Here is an 18,886-nt window from a genome sequence, read left to right as displayed (position 1 = left end):
GATATTTGATACAACATACAAGAAGAACACGAAGATGAACGAAGACAAAATCTACGTGTCCCAGGATAACGTTCTAGATTCCAATCTGGGTCAGTCACTGGGAACAAAGTTTTTGTCTTCTGAACTTTCGGACTTGTGCTGGAGCCCATCTTCAAGGAATTTCTGTCTAGGAGTGTGTGTGACCAGATACAGATTAACATAGTTGGAAGGGACCTTGTAGGTCATCTAGCCCAAACCCCGCCCAAGCTGACCCTACACCATTTTTGACAGATGGCAGCCCAGTCTCTTCTTGAAAGCTTTCAGTGATGAAGCCCCCACAACTGCCACAACCTCAAGCCAATTCAATGACCTTTGGATCAGATTAAGTTATAGCAACTCACAAATGATGACGTTAATGTTAGATAGATTAACAGAGTTGGAAAAGACCTTGTAGGTCATCTAGTCCATCCATCCATCCAATCAGGAGACCCTACACCATTTCTGCCAGATGGCAGTCCAATTTCTTCTTGAAAGTTTCCCGTGGTGAAGCTCCCAGAACTTCTGAAGGCAACTTCTGTTCCATGGGTTCATTGTTCTCGAGGGCAGAGTCAAACATGTCATCAGTTTGGAGTCATTACGTTCCCGTGGCCACACAGACCAAACCCAGAACAGTACATATTCTGCTAGAAAGAAGTTCCCTGAAGATGGACTCCAGAAGGAGTCTGAAAGTTCAGAAGACAATAACTCTGGTCCCAGTGACAGACCCAGATCGGATTGTAGAACATCGTTCAAATGACACAAATTGCATCCTGGTGTTATTTTTCATGGATCGTACCATACCATTCACGATGCTACTTCCCACCTATGTGGGCACCTTTGTGACTTGCCATCTCATCACATCGAAGGCTGTCTATCCTTAAAGCAAGTGACCTTGAATCTTAGTCCCAACTCCGGTGGCAGCTGCGGCAAGGAAAGCCTTCATCTGGCTTCACCTTTCAGCCAAAAACAGAGCTCGAGAGGGTCGCGGCTGGCCGTCCTGAGCTCAGTTTCCACTGGCAGAGGGTTGCAGGAAGCTGTCACAGCTGAAAACGGAGCTCGGGAGCCCATTTTTGCTGGCAGAGCACTTGGGCCACCACAGGCGCCCCCGACATAAGTGAGATCAAGCTGGCCACGCCCACCCTTGCCATGCCCACCCTGGGCCCCCAAGGTCAAACACAACCCTGATGTGGCCCTCAATGAAATAGAGTTTGACACCCCTATTTTACAACTGTACCACAAAAGGAGGCTGAACCCCATTCCAGTTCCACATTGGTTTTCCTTACCGTGATTCCCTTTGTCTGGGGACTGGGTTGGGAAGGCAAAGCTGGGAACAACCTCTCCAGTTCATTCATATCCAGTTGTTTCCCATTGACGTCCAGATCTTCCCTTTTAGTAGACCCGTTTAGAGCTGGGCCAGGGGTGTTTCTCGGTCCTCTCGAGATCTGCGGGGTTGACAGCTGCTCTTGCACGTTTTTGCACATCAGAAGTCTGCTAAAAACGAGAGGGAGAGTGTAGCGTATTAAGGTTTAGATGGAGTTTGGGCTGCATTCCCAAGCAACCCGACTCCGAAAAGACCTGGTCCCAGCACACTGGGGGTTGCCACCAGCCTCACACCATCCGTTGGCTGTGCCTCGATCAGAAGGACTTGAGCCCCCCACCGGAGGGCTGCCAGGGAGTGGGTCTTCCGTGCACCACATTTCCCACACCCCACCACAGGATGGGGATTTGGCACTGGGCTCTTCCCTCATTGTTACTCAGGGGATCTTGGTAGTTTTTTTCCCCTCCGCTAACTAATATGCTTAAATTCAGCAGGTCGCCACGTACACAATAGAGACAAACATGAAAGAAGACTCCCACTGTTGGAAGGTTTGTGGGAAGGGGATCAGGAGAGGCTTTACTTGCAAGGGGTCCTGGGTTCATTGAGATAGGAAGCTCATCTAAGACCACAGGAAGCCATCACTGGACAGTATAAACAAGGGGAAGGAATCATCTCTTCAGGGCTCTTTACTTTTCTGTAGGGGACCAATAGCTGCCAGAAGGCACTTTCATGAGCAAAGTTGGGGTTTACTCACTTTTCCTCATATTTTTGGAGGAAATGGCCTTTTTCTCTTGTTTCCCAGAACTTACAACACAGGGTGTTGTAAAGATTACTATGTTGGCATGAAATCATGTTTTAAACCATTAGTAAAAAGGCTGTCATCTCCATCCCGCAGCGGCTCTTCCTTTGACCTGCTGTTGACTCACCAGCAGTCCCAATATTGTAGAATGCATAGCCGTATAGCATAGCAATAGCATTTTAGACTTACATACCACTTTACAGCCCTCTCTAAGCGGTTTACAGAGTCAGCCTCTTTCCCCCAACAATCTGGGTCCTCATTTTACCCACTTCCGAAGGATGGAAAGCTGAGTCAACCTTGAGCCTGGTGGGATTCGAACTGCCAAATTGCAGTCAGCAGCAGTCAGCAGAAGCAGCCTGCAGTACTGCACTCTAACCACTGTGCCACCACCGCTCATACTACATAACTAAGCTCCATTGCATGCTGAATAAACTAAAATTATTAATGTATCTTAAATAGAGAACTAGCTTTATATAGATTTTTACTCCAAAAGCATTTTATTCAAATAAATTTGATTTTTAAAAAATCCGATTTAAATAAAAAAATCCGATCTTTTTTAAAAAATATTTTTTTGTCCATTCTGGTCTTGGAGATTGTAAGGCCAGGCTGAAAAGGAAGCTCTGCAGAAGTGCTGCTGGCTAATGCAGACAACATGATGTTAAGAAGACCTCCATACACATGGTTGAAAGAACTCTCGTGTCTGTTAAAACTGCCCAGGGACGTAGCTAGAGAAGACATGTCTGGCAGAAAGAGAAGCTTACCGTCCTCTGTAGCCAAACATGAGGAAAAGGACACAGAAGATGATGCAGGTGACTCCAATGTGGATTCCAATGATGATCCCAGTAGCTGAGGTCTTGTTGGTTGACTCATCCTTCATGCAGTTGCATGGTGGGTTGAGGTCTAAAGTGGGTGAGAAAGACAAAGGGAAAACCCTTTACGTTTCTAAGGACCTCTGACACGAATCGTAGGACACGAAAACAAGCACTTTTTCACTTCACTCGTATAGGAAAAGAGGAGTACAGGTAGTCCTCAACTTACAACAGTTCATTTAGTGACCATTCAAGGTTACAATAGCACTGGGAGACAGGAGCTGACGTCGTAACGGTACGACGTGCGATCTTGGAGCTCCAAGATCACAGTCGATTTTTTTTGCTGCTGGATGGTCCTTTTGGACCTAAACCGTCCCAAAGAGACGGTGACAGGGAAGAGTATGTCTTGTTGATCTCAGGGACATTGCAAAGTCCCTGATTGATCCAAGAGAATCTCTTCTTGCCGGCAACAAAAGCGCAGCCAAAAGCTGCTGAAGTTGGGATAGCTCTGCAACGGGAGGAAAGCGGAAAGATAAAGTATGTCCATCTGGTGAGGCCAGAGGGGGTATAATTTCATGTGCTGCCTGCATCCCACAGATGGGGCTTCCCTGATTTGTGTGGCCTGATTTCTGGCTTGTTGTGGACCAGAGCTGGTCCATATCTCAGGAGTTGGAGATGCCTGCCATAAATCATTCTAACTGTCAATGGTTGAGTTTCATTGTTTGGGTGATGGAACATCTTCAAACAACCAAACTCAGCACCAAGCACTCCACATTTCAACCCTGAGCTACAGACCTTCTTTTTTATTGGATACCTTCAATTTAAAAGACACACGTGGGAACAACCATTATAAAAGACTGGAAACATTTTCTGGATGTTTTTTTTTTTTTTTTTTGCTGAGAATGGACAAATATGAACGAATCAATGATCTTGGGATTTGCTGATTAAAAAGGCTTGCTTATAAGAAGAAGGAAATCGAGGTATGACATTTGGGGGGTAGGGATGCCTGTAGCTGCTACAAAGAATATAAGTCATTTTTAAAGATCCTTTTTCCTCCTTTTCTTTTAACTTTTAGTATTTCTCCCCCTATTTTTCTTTTAAGTTGCTGTAGATTTTTAAAATTCTGGGTTAATTCTTTTTCAATAAATATGTACAAGGTATACCTAATTTTGTATGACTATATATGCATACTTTTTTGTTCTATTTCTTTAAAAAAGGAGGACGATATATGTTAAAATTAAATATGTATGTTGAAAAGGAATTATAAATACCATCAACATAAAATGGAGCTCGCTCAGAAGCTGAAATACACCAAGTAAATGAGATGGAGAGTGTGAAGCAGGAGAGAGAGTTAAGGGAACAAGAGAGGGATAGGAGAGAGGGCCGGGGGGGGGGGAAGAGGAGGAGAGAAAGAAGGAGTGGAAAGAGGAGAGAGGAGAAGGAGAGAGGAAAGGGAAGTAGAGAAGAGAAGGGTGACAGAGGGAAGAAAGGAGGTAGGGAGGGAGAGGAGAGAGGGAGAAGAAAGTGATGGATGAGGATCAAATATGGTGTATGGAGAGCAGAATAATCGTTTTTGGGAGCTGATGGCAAGACGAATTGATGCAAACATTTAATAATACAATAAGATGTTGGCTATGTAATAGTATACATGTGGTTATATGTTATGAAAATGAGAAAAAAATAAAAAACTTAAAGAAAAGAGATACATAATTTTCTCAGTTGTGTTTGGGTCCTTTCTCCCTTGTTCACCCAGCTTTTCCCACTTTTCATTCATCAACCCAAACAGCTCAAAACTCCTCAGGGTGACTTGAGCTCCTCACCTGTTTTTTCAACAGTTTCTCGAAGGGACACGAAACGGACGGTGGAGTTCCCATCACCATGTTGGTTGTAAGCAAGCAGTTTGACTTCGTACACAACGGATGGATCTGAGAGAACATGGAGATGGGGGAAATACGTTAGGTCAATCAACAAGAAGGATGTGTTCAGGAGTGAGATTCAGCAAGTTTGGATCGGTTCGGATGAGTACGAAGCAAACTCCTCCGACAACAAACCTTTTTATTAATTGACTGTGAATTCTGCTCATTCCCATCCAGCAAAGTCTTTCAAGGGAGGATTTACAGTCACAGACCTTATCTGGCTTGGAGAGCTGCCAGGCCAATATCTGCAAAACTTGGCAAGGAGCTTCGGAGAGGCATGAACCAATTAAGTGAATTAATTGTCTCCTGCAAACTCCACTCCCCTTTCCTTCCTCTTTTATTTCCTCTGGGAGGGGCCATTCATCATCCACCTGTGGCCTTACTCCCAAGTCAGACCCTGTTCTTTAGCTGTTCCCTTCGTCTGGCAACTCTGCACATGCACACACTGGGAACAGGCTTCAGCTGTTCATCTGCCTCACTGATGTCTGACTATGAAGGCAGCTGAGAACTGCCAGATGGCCCTGGCCCCCTCTCTGCCTTCGACACAAAGCCCTCATCAGAGCCTTCCCTAGACTCCAGGACTGGCCCATGTTCCTCCCCAACCTCCTCACTGTCCGAATCTGTTTCCAGATCCACTGGCGGGCCACAACAGTAATGCTGGCAAAGGAAAAAGAAGAGGAGAACCAACTACAAAGTTGATGGACTACGTTACAGATGTAATGAAGGCAATAATGGAGGATTTGACAGACCAGCTTGGAGTCCCAAAGGTGTTTTTTAAGGAGGCAATTGGACTAAGAAACTCCAGTTGCTTCCTGAAAAAAACTCCTTTGGGACTAACATGACCTGAATGACTGAGAATCTCCATAGACCATCAGCTTGGAGACCGATCATCATGGAGAAAATGTATCTGCGAGGTCCTTAAGAGATGACAATGCCTGATGGTACATCATCAATCATCAATCAATCTACCCAAGACCATGATGCTTGGGGGGGGGGGGGGTAGCCCCTAGTCCTCCCTCTTTGTCTACCACATTCCTCTTCTCTACTCACCAAGATGTGTAAGGTTGCAAGAGGTGACGTTGCTGGGTAGAAGCATGGGTCCCGTGAAGTGGGGAAGATGGACTTTTCGGTAGAAAAGTTTGAACCCTTCATGTTGGCCCAGTTTGATGGAAGGTTCCCACGTGGCTTGAACGGCAGTGCTGTTGAGGACTTTAATGAAGAGGGAGGGCACTGCGGGTACTGAAAGGAAGCAGAAGGCAGAGAAGGGTTGGGCGAGGCCTGGGGGTGGGTGGATGCTGAGCTAATGATTAACTGTGTTTGCTCATCCATTACAGAAACTAATGCCTAACTCTATTTCACCAGCTGATTTTTCTTTTTTTTAAGGCCAGGGCTTGGGGCAGGGAGGAGACGAAGGGTTGGCTTGGAGCATCGGAGGCCTCTGTAATTTATGACACTGTTACCAGAGCCATAACAGTAGCATTGAAGGAGTTGGAAAAAATGTGTGTTTAAAAAAAAAACAATGACAAATGGAGAAACTCCAGACTTTTTGAGGCTGCAAGCTACCCTGTTTCCCCGAAAATAAGACCTCCCTGAAAATATTTCAACACAGCAGCAGTCATGAGGTGACCATGTTTGCTGCCTCCTGCACCTCAAAAATAATAAGAGCCCCCCCCCCAAATAAGGCCAAGTGCTTATTTTGGGGGTCAAAAGAAAATAAGTCCCTGTCTTATTTTCGGAGGAACATGGTAACGTCCAAGGTCTTCAAGGCCTTGAGTCAATGGTTGGTAGGATTTTAAAAGTCTTGTCCAATCCTGCTGTGTTCTCTCTGAGGAATCAGAAACTTTGGCAGAAGGACAGATGGGTCATCTCAAAATACAGGTGGTCCTCGATTTACAACAGTTTGCTTAGTGACGGTTCAACGTTACAACGGTCCTGAAAACAATGACTGATGACCATTTTTTACACTTGGGTGAATGACGGTTGCAGTATCCAACCATGTTGCCCACTCAACAACCGCAGGGATTCAGTTAACCACTCTGGCAAGGAAGGTCGTAAATGGGACTAAACTCACTTAACAATGGAAATCATGGGTTCAACTGCAGTCGTAAGTCAAGGAGGACTTGAAGACTTTGATCAAACTGTCCCTCCACCCGTCTAGGACTGAAATTGGGACGTTTCCAAAGTCCAGGTGATTTGATCTGTGCAATACTAGTCCCTCTGCAGAACCTCTGAACCTGAAGTGGAGCCTTCTTACCTTCTCCCAAGGTGCTCACCATCACAATGTCAGAGGCCTTGCTGGCCCCACGAGACGTGTAGGCTTTGATGTAGAAACTGTAACTGGTGGAAGGCTCCAGGTCTGTCACGAGCTGCTGGAAGGTGCTTTTACTGACGGCCTCCTGATATTCCATTTCCACTGGGTCTGAAATACAAGAGGCAGGAATCAGGAAGGGAGGAAGGGAGGGAAAGAGGAAGGAAGGAAGGAAAAGAGCAGAGGGGAAGGGAGGGAGGGAGGAATGAAGGGGAAGGGAGGGAGAGAGGGAGGGAGAGAGAAAGGATGGAAAAAAGTGGAAGGGAAGGGAGGGATGGAGGAATGAAGGGGAAGAGAGGGAGGGAGAGAGGAAGGAAGGAAAAGAGTGGCAGGGAAGGGAAGGGAGGGAGAGAGAAAGAGGAAGGAAGGAAGGAAGGAAGGAAGGAAGGAAGGAAGGAAGGAAGGAAGGAAGGAAGGAAGGAAGGAAGGAAAAGAGTGGAAGGGCCGAAGGGAGGGAGGAAGAGAGGAAGGAAAAGATTGGAAGGGAGGGAGAGTGGAATGAAGGGGAAGGGAGGGAGAGAGGGAGGGAGAGAGAGAGAAAGAAAGAGGAAGGACAGAAGGAAGGAAGGAAAAGAATGGGAGGGAGGGAAGGAAGGAAGGGGTCCAGGGACCCACCAATTGGAAGAAATGTGCTGCCCATCCTCAGTTTGCACCAAGGAGCCCTATAGATCTGTCTCCAATGCCTTACATCCTCTGCCACCTGGAAAGTCCTTTTGAGAATTCAGGCCACAGAATTGATTGGAATCAAGTGATGAAGGTTCATTTCGATTTATTGGAGATGGTTCATTTGATTGCCAGCCTGCCAGCCTGCCTGCCAGCTTCCTTCTTAAGAGAGGCTCAGTGTCAAAAAAAATCCAATCCCATGGCATGTTGCATTTTGCCACTAGATGTCAGGCATGCCAGTATATATTTCCCTCCCTCCCTCCCCCCCCCCTCTCTCTCTCGCTCACTCACACAGAGCGCTAATTCATTTAGATTCTCCAAGCAGCTTACATGGCAGAGAGAGTGCTAAATTTAAGACGGGGGAAAGAGAGTTCAAATTCCTAATCCTATTCCTAAGCAAAATGGGATGCCTTTGAGACTATTTGCCCTCATTATCCTCCCTAAGGAAGGATAAAATCGGGGAGAAAGCATGCCCTTAAGGGGAAAAAATAGAAGGAAACACGGCATATAAACCCATTAGTTCTCTAGACAGTTTTTCCAAAGCCTGTGCATTAATCTATGCAGTTTACCAAAGGTTCCCCCCCCCCCCAATCTATAATTATACAGGAAGTCCATGACTTACAACAGCGACCATTCAAAGTGGCATTGGGAAAAGTGACTTATGACTGTTTTTCACATTTAACAATGGTTGTAGCATAGCCCCATGGTCATGTGATCAAAATTCAGGTGCTTGGCAACTGACCCATATTTATGACGGTCGTAGCGTCCCAGGGCCACGTGATCCCCTTTTGCGACCTTCCGACAAGCAAAAGTCAACGGGGAAGCTAGATCCACTTAATGACCGTGTAGCTAACTTAACAACTGCAGCGAATCAGTTACCAACGGTGGCAAGAAAATGGGGCAAAAAAAATGGCCCGTCACAACTGTCTTGCTCAGCAACCGAGCGGTTGGGCTCAAATGGGGTCATAAGTCGAGGACTTGCGATAAAACTAACACAAAGCTTAGGCTGCAGCCAGCTAGCCAATTACGCTTCACCTGGAGGAAAGAACTGGTATGAAAGGCAAAGGACCCACTGAACTATTTGGCTCACTAAAGAGGGGCTACGAATGACAAATGAAGACAGCAATGTTGAACAAAAGTGACACCCCCTTTATATGGGCCACACTGCAGCCCCATAAAAAAGCAGGTGGGGAAATGTGGCGTGATGGCCTGATCCTGCTTTCATCACCTGGCCAATCTTGCAAATGTCTCTGCCGCTAAACTGTAAGAAGGGGAGTCGGGAACATAGAATAATAGAGTTGGAAGGGACCTTGAAGGTCTTCTAGTCCAATCCTCTGCTCGAGCAGTAAGAATGGACATTTGGAAACAAGGAGTAAGGGAGTAAGGATGATATTTGAAAATAAGAGATTCCTGGACAACGTAGACCTGAATTAGAGTTCCCAGTGTGGCTTTCCATCCATCCATCCATCCATCCATCCATCCATCCATCCATCCATCCATCCACCCATCCATCCATCCATCCATCTTATCCCCCGATTTCACCCAACAGAACAAGATCAATCGACACTTTGCTGAAATCTGCCATTACAATTTCTTTAAAAAATATGTTTCTGGTTCTTTTGCCTTTATTCTCAGGATACCAAGAATTGCTCTTTGCATTAAAGTTCTCCAAGTAGAATTGTTCTGTCAATTTTCTTGCTGAACGTGATATGCAAGTCCCACTGCATCCTTTCTATTTTTCTGCACTCCTCCTAGCTGTCCTAGCTTCCTGCCCTGATCTTCAAATGTTTCCTAGGAGGCTTTCTACCTAACATCTTGGCATGAATTAATCACACTTGGCCAATAAATTATTCTATTCTATTCTATTCTACTCTATGTTCTATATTCTATATTCTATTCTACGTTCTATGTTCTATATTACATTCTATGTTCTATTCTGTATTCTATTCTACTATATTCTATATTCAATTCTATTCTACTCTATGTTCTATTCTATATTCCATTCTATATTCTATTCCATTCTATTCTAGTCTACATTCTATTCTACTCTATGTTCTATGTTCTATATTCTATTCTATTCTACTCCTATGTTCTATATTCTATTCTATTCTATTCTATTCTATTCTACAATTATGTTTTATATTCTATTCTATTCTATTCTACTCTACTCTACTCTACATTCTATTCTATATTTTAGATTCTACTCTACTCTACTCTACTCTATATTCTATATTTTATTCTATTCTATTCTATTTTCTATTCTATATTCTATATTCTATTCTATTCTATTCTATTCTACTCTATCCCTGGGAATGCAGGGGGATGCTGACTGCTAGATGGTGCAATGCAAAATAGGACAAATGCATCTCCCTTGAGCCCCTCATCATTCCATCAATGTCTCTCCACCCTCAAGCAAGTTGCCTATAACCTCTTCTCCTTGGAAAGAACAATTTAACTGCCAACCCTCTGCTTGAGAACCACTGGTCAGAAGCGCCAGAAAAGACACTCTCTTGTATAGTGCAAATATGAGCAGCCTTGGGGGTCCTTCTCAGCCACTCCTACCTGCTGCTTTTCTAATGTGCAGGACATAGCCGATGATCTCCTTGGTGTTTTGCAACGGCTCGCTCCACAGCAGTTGGACGGTGGTAGCCGAGACGGAAGCCGCTTTGACTTCTTGTGGAGGACCTGGAAGTCGGTCAGCCCACAGCACCGTCAAGCGGGCGCTGGCTTGGGTGGAGCCCGCGCTGTTCTCAGCGATGCACTGGTAGATGGCCTCATCGGTCTGGCCAATGTTGGAGATGGTGAGCGTGCTGGATGGAAAACAATCAAACCGGGCAAGATTAGCATTTTCTAGCAACCCCCCTACAGACTCAGCCTTCCTCTGACCCCGTTCACACAGCCCCAGGAAGACCAGGTTAATCCTTCAGTGTTTAAAAAGGGTGTAACGGAAGTCTAGATTGCCCAGGTGAGACTCCCCTTCAGGCTTTGTCTTGTGTAGGGTGGGATAAAGCCCAGTGGTCTGTTGCTGAGTGTGAAAATTTGGACCCCCTAAAGCAAGTGGATTGTGTTGAAGGAAAGAGAGGAAATGAGCAGGAGGAGGAGAAGGAGGTGATGGAATTAATTGGCTCTTGTAATTGGCCCACATCTCTGCAGAGGTTCCCAAAAAAATCCCCTTTGTAAACAACTCCCAGAAAAAGGATCTCTCCATTTGTGGTGGACGGAAAATTACTAATGAAGGAGAATATTTGCTTGGGATTGAAATGAGAGGTTCTTGGTGCTCTCTGAGATTGCCCCCCCCCCCCGATGTTTCACTACTGGTAACATCATCAAGGCTAGTAACTAGTTTGGTGATGAAACGTCAAGAGAACAACCAAAGTCAGAAAGCACCAAGGACCCCTCAGAAAATTACCAGTCAAGCTTTGCTGAAATTGACACTTATGATAATTGATAATTATGACAAGGTGATCTTTTGCCAGCCAAAATCCATCCATCCATCTCTTCCTGTCTATTCATCCTCTCACCCATCCATTATCTATCAATGTCTGTCTATCATCGTCTGTCTGTCTGTCTATCTATCTATCATCATCTGTCTGTCTATCATCTGTCTGTCTGTCTGTCTGTCTGTCTGTCTGTCTATCTATCTATCTATCTATCTATCTATCTATCTATCTATCTATCTATCTATCTATCTATCTCGTCTGTCTGTCTGTCTGCCTGCCTGCCTGCCTGCCTGCCTGCCTGCCTATCATCGTCTGTCTGTCTATCTATCTATCTCATCTGTCTGTCTGTCTGTCACTGTCTGTCTGTCTGTCTATCATCGTCTATCTGTCTATCATCGTCTGTCTGTCTATCATCGTCTATCTGTCTTTCTGTCTATTATCTATCTATCTATCTATCTATCTATCTATCTATCTATCTATCTATCTATCTATCATTATATATATGTGTGTGTGTATGTGTGTGTATAAATCATCTGTCTGTCTGTCTGTCTGTCTGTCTGTCTGTCTATCTATCTATCTATCATCTATCTATCTATCTATCTATCTATCTATCTATCTATCTATCTTCTATTATGAAATCATTAAAACTTTTAAGCAAAAAGATAAAAACTAATGCAAGCCAATATAAAGTAAGGAAGAATAAATAAAAAGAAAAGAAAGCAAAGAGTTCAAGAAAATAAATCAAGCGAAAGAAAAATAAAAAAGAAAGAGAAAAATGATATAAAACAGTGCCTTCCGATATTCTTCACAGCAAGTCATAAGTATGCCAGCTAACTTTTTTTAAAACAAAGCCATTTCCAACTTCCAAGCACAGAAAAACCACAGCAGAGAAAATCTCTCTGTTAGGACAACTTTTGCCACACAAGTACTAAAAAGTTGAGACAATGCAGTGGAAGGTCTGCCTTTGCTTTGTGTGTGTGTGTGTGTGTGTGTGAGTGTGTGTGTTGTACGCACACAAATGGGCAGAGTGTCCCATCCTCCTGACATTTTTGGCCAGACTCTGGGGGGACACCTCCCGAAGCTCTGCAGATTTATTTATTAGATTTCTATAGCCGCGCAAGTCAACAAGCAACTTGTAGGTTCAGGGTATCATGAACTGATCTCAGTGGTGATGAGCAGACATTTTGCCCGAGATTGCCCACCATCCTACGATCCATTATCCCAACTCTATTTCCCCCCAGCTTCCAGACTGCAAGAGTTGAGCAATTGAGAAGTTGGAATTAAAATGGGCTGGGCTCACTCCAGCTCCTTCGCAGCTGTTCAGTGAAAAGTGCATAATGTAATTTGCAAGCCTTACACCCTGTTGTAGCATAATTGTTGCTGAGTGCTGGGAGGTGGCAGGGAGTAGCATTAATCTGAATATATAAAGAAATAAAATAAGCCAGGCTATTCAGAGTGATTCAAAAGCAGTATTCCACGATAGCACCTCTTTAAAACAGCCACATTTCCCCCACCCCCCAGGCTCCTGAAAAATGAGAACCTGAAGATAGACACGGCTGCTTTAATAGTCAATTTATTGAAGTAGTTGTGCATTTACAGTAATGTAAGGTTAAATGCTTAACGATGGCTGAACACAATCTCTTTGTTAAGGGATGGCCGAAGTCTCTTTGTCAGGTTTGGCTAGAATGAAAAAAAAAAGTGGAGGGAGGAACTTTTTATTCATTGATTTGTAAAATTTATTGGCTGCCCTGCTTGCCACAAAGTAACTGGTATAGTTCATGCAATCTCAAGATTGCATGAACCATACCAAACCTAAAAGACATAAGTAAAATATTATAAAGACCCAAATGCTGCATCCCAGCTAAAAGATGGGAAGGGAGATAATTGTCAGGCCTGCAGCTGGTTCCTTTTAGGATCTTTGGCCTGCCACACTCTCTCTTAGTTTACTATGCTGTTTCATCAGTGGGGGAATTGGGAGGGGGAATAGTAAGGAGTAGAACGTGTTGTTGTCAAAATAAAACATTCCTTTCTAGAAGCCCAAGGTCATCCTTTGTCTACGCACCTCTGCAACTGACCGGAACTGGATGGGTGGAGATGCCAGCGTGGCAGTAGAAAATTGGACCATATGATGGACTTGTGGGTGTGGAGACAAGATCATGAACTTTCAACTGGGTGGGAAACCCGGGAAGCTTTCAGATTCGGGTTTTCCACAGATGTGCCAACATGTCTCTCTTAATAAATTGGAAGTTTGAGGAAAGCTCTGCCTTGGACTCTGATTTAATTTTGGATGATATTTGGAATGCTGACAGTAGTAGGATGAGGGGTGTGAGGGGGGGGAGAATAGGATGAGAGAACGGGGGGGGATCTGGTGTTAAACTACAAACCACAAACCCTTGTAAAGCACCCTCCATTGGAGCGCCAAACCAACTGGTAGAGTCAGATCTTTAGGCCTCTTATGGAAGGTCAGGAGGAGTGGAATGGACTTCACTTAGGGGGAGGACGACAAGATGTTCCAGAGTAGGGGTCTCCAACCTTGGCAACTTTAAGACTTGTGGATTTCAACTGCCAGAATTCCCCAGCCAACTTTTCTGGGAATTGAAGTCCACAAGTCCTAAAGTTGCCAAGGTTAGAGACCCCTGTTTCAGAGGGAAGGTGCAATGGCAGAGAAGGCTCTTCTACTGGACCTCAGGAGACCTCCCTGGCTAAGGAGACTCGCGGTATGCCTCCTCTGCCAGCATAGGTGGGGTGGGCCAATCCCAATGGGATGAGATGCTCCCTTAAGTAACCTGGACTTATGCCTGAAGGGCTCTAAAGGTGTTTACCAACTCCTTGAATTGCACCCACAACCAGGGGTAAAATTCAGCAGAGAGAGAGAGAAAAAAAAAAGAGAGAAGGAGGGAGAGAAAAAGAGAGAGGAGAGAGGAGAAACAGAAAGAGAAAAGAAAGAGAGAGAGAAGGAGAAAGAGAGAGAAAAAATGAGAAAAGAAAAAAAGAAAGAGAGACAGAAAGAGAAGAGAGAGGAGAAAGAGAAAAAGAGAAAGGAGAAAGAGAAAGTGAGAGAAAATGAGAAAGAAAGAGAGAAAGAAAAAGAAAGAGAGAGAGAAAGAAAAAGAGAGGAGAAAGAGAAAAAGAGAAAAGAGAGACGGAAAAAGAGAGAGAGGAAAAAGAGAGAGAGAAAGAGAAAAGAGAGAGAGGAGAAAGAGAGAGAAAGAGAAAAGAGAGAAAGAGAAAAAGAAAGAGAAAGAGAAAAGGAGAGGAGAAAGAGAGAAAAAAAGAGAGAAAAGAGCGACAGAAAAAGAGAGACAGAAAAAGAGAGAGAAAGAGAAAAGAAAGATAGAGAGGAGAAAGAGAGAGAGAGAAAGAGAAAAAGAAAGGAAGAGAAAAGAAAGAGAGCGAGAGAGAGAAATGCATTCAGACTTGCAAGAATGCTACAATAGTTCTATAAAAACATAGTTTCACCTGCATGACTTTGGATTTACTTTGAAGGACTGATGGCTGGCTGGCTGGATTCACATAACAAACAAGACTTGGCTAATTGGCGTTGAACAGTTTGTATTTTGGTGTGTGGTGTGAACCAGGCTATAATTTTAAACAGTTACCTGGTTTATTTGTTGGACAGAACATGCTAAGTGAGCCAAGCACCGCTGTTTGGTTCGCACAGGCTTAGGGTTAAGCAAGTCATCTGAACCCTGCCAGCAATTGCGGAACAAAAGCAGTCAAGTTAATATTTACTGTTTGATGATACGGCTGAAAGGCTAATCAATAAAGTAAATAGAACGGGGCATTCCCATTGCTCCTGTAAGGAGAAAATAAATAACTGAGCAATTTAGGCTATAAACAAACTACCAGATCAGCACAAATTCTTCCTAGGATCCCAGTTTCATAGAATCACGTTTGCCTTGTTCAACATCATCCTTTCGGAGGGTACGGGATGCATCCGGATTAAATTTGACCGCTGAGATGATTTTAGCAATGTGGCCGAAAGTATCTCTGTGAAGTTTGTTGATGTTAGACGTGTGGGACAATTTCTTAATCCAGGTGAGTGCAACCACCAAAACAGAGGATGCAAAGGTGGCTTACGCTATTTTTCAAAAACGATTCTTTTGTTCCGCGTGACTTTGGAGGAGACTGGAGCTAAAACATATGAAGCACTGCGCCAGGAGTTGAGTGTGTCTAGTTTAATGAAAAGAAGGACTAAAGGTGATATAATAGCAGCGTCCCAATATCTCAGGGGTTGCTACAAAGAAGAGAGGGGAATCAACCTATTCTCTAAAGCACCTGAAGGCAGATGCAATGGATGGAAACTAATCGTGAGAAGCAACCAAGGACTAAGAAGAAACTTCCTGACAGTGAGAACAATTAATCAGTGGAACAGCTTGCCTCCAGAAGTTGTGGATGCTCCATCACTGGAGGTTTCCAAGAAGAGATTGGACAGCCATTTGTCTGAACTGGTGTAGAGTCTCCGGCTTGAGCAGGGGGTTGGACTAGAAGACCTCCATGGTCCCTTCCAAGTCTGTTATTCTGTTAAGATGATAGTAGCAACTTTGGAAGAAGAACCACCTACTGGAGCAGGGAAGGCCCAAGTCATCTTCGCATCAGGTTTTCTGAACAGGACTAAAGCATGTCAGGAAGCCAAGGAGACATCTTGACCTACTGCTGCTCAAGGCTTTTGAGAGTTGGAAGTCAAGCACATCGGGAAGGCAATAGGTTGAGGGAAGGCGGTTAAGCCACTGACCTGGAAGTCGATGGCACAGAACACGAGGGGCCTTTGGGCTCAATGCCCAACGTCCTGCCCGATGTGCTCATCCCGAAAATAAATCGTGACTCTGGAGGCCGAGCATCCCAAAGCTCCATTCTCACCCGGACTTTATACAAACGTTTGCAAAATGGGAGAATCTGCCACCATGCCAGAAGGAGGCTAAGCTGGGATCTTCACCGAAATGAAGCACGGGGTTGAGGCTTGCAAGCTTCTTCCCTCAGGGGGCAACACAATTTACAAATAGAAGCAGTGAGCGCGCCAACACTGGAAGCTTTTAAGAACAGATTGGATAACCAATTGTCTGAAATGGTATAGGACAGTGATGGAGAACCTTTTTGGCACCGAGTACCCAAGCCAGAACATGTGTGTGCATATGCGCATGTGTGCCAGAGCGCCAGAAACCCAAAGACCAGCTAGCCAGTGCGCACCTGGTCTTTGGGTTTCCAGTGCATGCATGCGTGCCATCCATCTGATCTTTACACACACCGGAGTGCCAGAAACCCAAAGACCAGGTGGCCAGCATACCCATGCGCACTTCCCAACTGGTATTCGGATTTCCAGCACTCCAGTGCATGCAAAGACCAGCTGGCTACTGCGCATGCGCGCGCTGAAAACCGAAGAGCAGCTTGTGGCGGCGTGCATGCCCACAAAGAGGGCTCTGGGTGTCACTTATGGCATGCATGCCATGGGTTCGCATCACGGGTATAGAATTTCCTGCCTAAGCAGGGGGTTGGACTAGAAGACCTCCAAGGTCCCATCCAACTCTTGTTATTCTCATGTTCAGATTTCCAAAAACTTGTTCCCAACCCCTTTTCATGACATGCAAAAAAAGAAAAACGTCAAGCACGCTTGGTCCTGTCGACAGTGAATGCTAATTGTTTTCGTTTACGGTAAATGACATAAAGTCAGATGGGCTTTTCATCATGGCCTCTCCCTTTAGCATGGAAATACACACAGACAGAGACACACACACACACACACACAGACACGCATGCATGTTGAAAAGGGGGAGGGCGGAGTGTCAACGGTGTGCCCTCCCCCTTCGCAACAGCAAAACATTAATTCCCTCTCGTGGGTTGCAGCAAAACACCCCGGGGAAGGCAGAGAATTGCAGTCCTCATGTCAAGCTTTTTGCAATCAGCCAGGATCTAATTTATGTGCAGGCTCCATCTGGCACATGTGTGAAACAGTTTCTATGTAAAGAGGCTCAGCCTCGTAGAGCCAGGCGGGGGTGGGGTGAAGGGAGGGGGGGGCAGGGGTGATAAAACATGACAGAGCCATGAAGCCGAAGCATGTGGCTGTAAAAGGAAGGGGGGGATGTCAGCTGTCGCCTCTCCTCCCCCCTTTCCCCCAAACCAAGGAGATCTGGCTGGTACGCAAAGCTGGGGAGGAAGCATCAACAGAGAAAAGGGAAATGTCACACCTTTCCACACCGAATCCCAGTGGAAATCCCAAAGGTTTGGAAAACGTTGCAAGCAGCTTCGGGTAAGTCCAGGAAATTGCACAGTAACAAACAGGCTTGTGAATGGCGTTCTACAGGGAAGTGAGTGAGCAACCGAAAATGGTAGGCAGACAGAAAGACATCAGCTTGCTCCAAAAAGCACACCTGGCATTCAGGGGTCCTTAATGCTCCCCGAGCCTGGCAGTTTCCTTGCAGACATTTCATGACCAAACTAGGTAATATCATCAGTGTTAGAAGGGAGTGAGACATCCAACCACTCTAATGGCGGAAAGTGAAGAGGAGCTAAAGAGCCTCTTGATGTGGGTGAAGGAGAGTGCAAAAGTTGGCTTGAAACTCAACATTAAGAAAACTAAGATCATGACACCCAGCCCTCTCAATTCCTGGCTAATAGATGGGGAAGAAATGGAGGTAGGGACAGATTTTATTTTCCTGGGCTCCAAGATCACCGCACATGGGGACTGCAGCCAAGAAATTAAAAGATGCTTGCTCCTGGGGAGGAAAGCTATGGCAAATCTAGACAGCATATTAAAAAGCAGAGACATCACTCTGCCAACAAAAGTGTGTATAGTCAAGGCTATGGTTTTCCCAGTTGCAATGGATGGCTGTGAAGTTTGGACCATAAGAAAGGCTGAGCACCAAAGAATGGAGGCCTTTGAACTCTACTACAAGGCAATCAAATGGTCAGTCCTAGAGGAGATCAACCCTGACTGCTCTTCAGAAGGCCAGATCCTGAAGATGAAACTCAAATCCTTTGGCCACCGAATGAGAAGGAAGGACTCCCTGGAGAAGAGCCTCATGCTGGGAAAGATGGAGGGCAAAAAAGAAGGGGACGACAGAGAATGAGGTGGCTGGATGGAATCACTGAAGCAGTCGGCATGAGCTTGAATGGACTCCAAATGCTGTCCATGTGGTCGAGATTGGTCAGACACGACTATGCAACTAGCAACAATAAATCCTACAAGTACTGATGATGTCACGTGGCTTGGGAATGAGACATCTACAAGAAAACCACCAAGCTTGGGGAGCATTGAGGACCTCTCGTTTAGACCCTGGGCTACAAATATTCTCCTCTGTCGGTACACCTTGCATTCTTGTGCTCCATGGACAACTGCACTACAGGGTGAAGGAACCTGGTGAAGAGAACCTTCACGAATAATGCTCTTAAATGTTCTTCTCTTAGAACATCAGCTTTCAGTTGGAAGGTGGACATCAAATCCCAGAATTCCCCAGCTAGCATTCTGGAAATTGGAGTCCACCCATCTGAGAGCTACTAAGGTTGAAAAACACTGTCTTAGAAGGACCATCCACTCATTTCAAGCAACATTGCCCTGGCCTAATCATGGTTTACTGCTGTGCAAGCTAAAAAGCCAACTGAATTGAGCTTGCCATGTTAA

General features: G+C 45.1%; 1 protein-coding gene across 1 annotated transcript in view; it reads right to left on the bottom strand.

The window, feature by feature from the left end:
• The window catches only part of IGDCC3 (immunoglobulin superfamily DCC subclass member 3), a gene marked incomplete at both ends in the record, with an annotated part of 111,364 nt that overhangs the window by 243 nt on the left and 92,235 nt on the right, over nucleotides 1-18,886 (bottom strand). Inside the window, 6 exons of the mRNA XM_081964505.1 lie at nucleotides 1,302-1,506; nucleotides 2,897-3,035; nucleotides 4,765-4,869; nucleotides 5,911-6,099; nucleotides 7,115-7,279; nucleotides 10,394-10,641. Coding sequence (XP_081820631.1) covers nucleotides 1,302-1,506; nucleotides 2,897-3,035; nucleotides 4,765-4,869; nucleotides 5,911-6,099; nucleotides 7,115-7,279; nucleotides 10,394-10,641 — 1,051 coding nt within the window. The remainder of the gene's footprint in view (nucleotides 1-1,301; nucleotides 1,507-2,896; nucleotides 3,036-4,764; nucleotides 4,870-5,910; nucleotides 6,100-7,114; nucleotides 7,280-10,393; nucleotides 10,642-18,886) is intronic.

This window comes from Natrix helvetica, assembly GCF_964273705.1.
Source record: "Natrix helvetica genome assembly, chromosome: 12".
Lineage (NCBI taxonomy): Eukaryota > Metazoa > Chordata > Lepidosauria > Squamata > Natricidae > Natrix > Natrix helvetica.
Note: the sequence above shows the minus strand (reverse complement) of the source record. Positions and strands in the feature narration are given on the sequence as shown.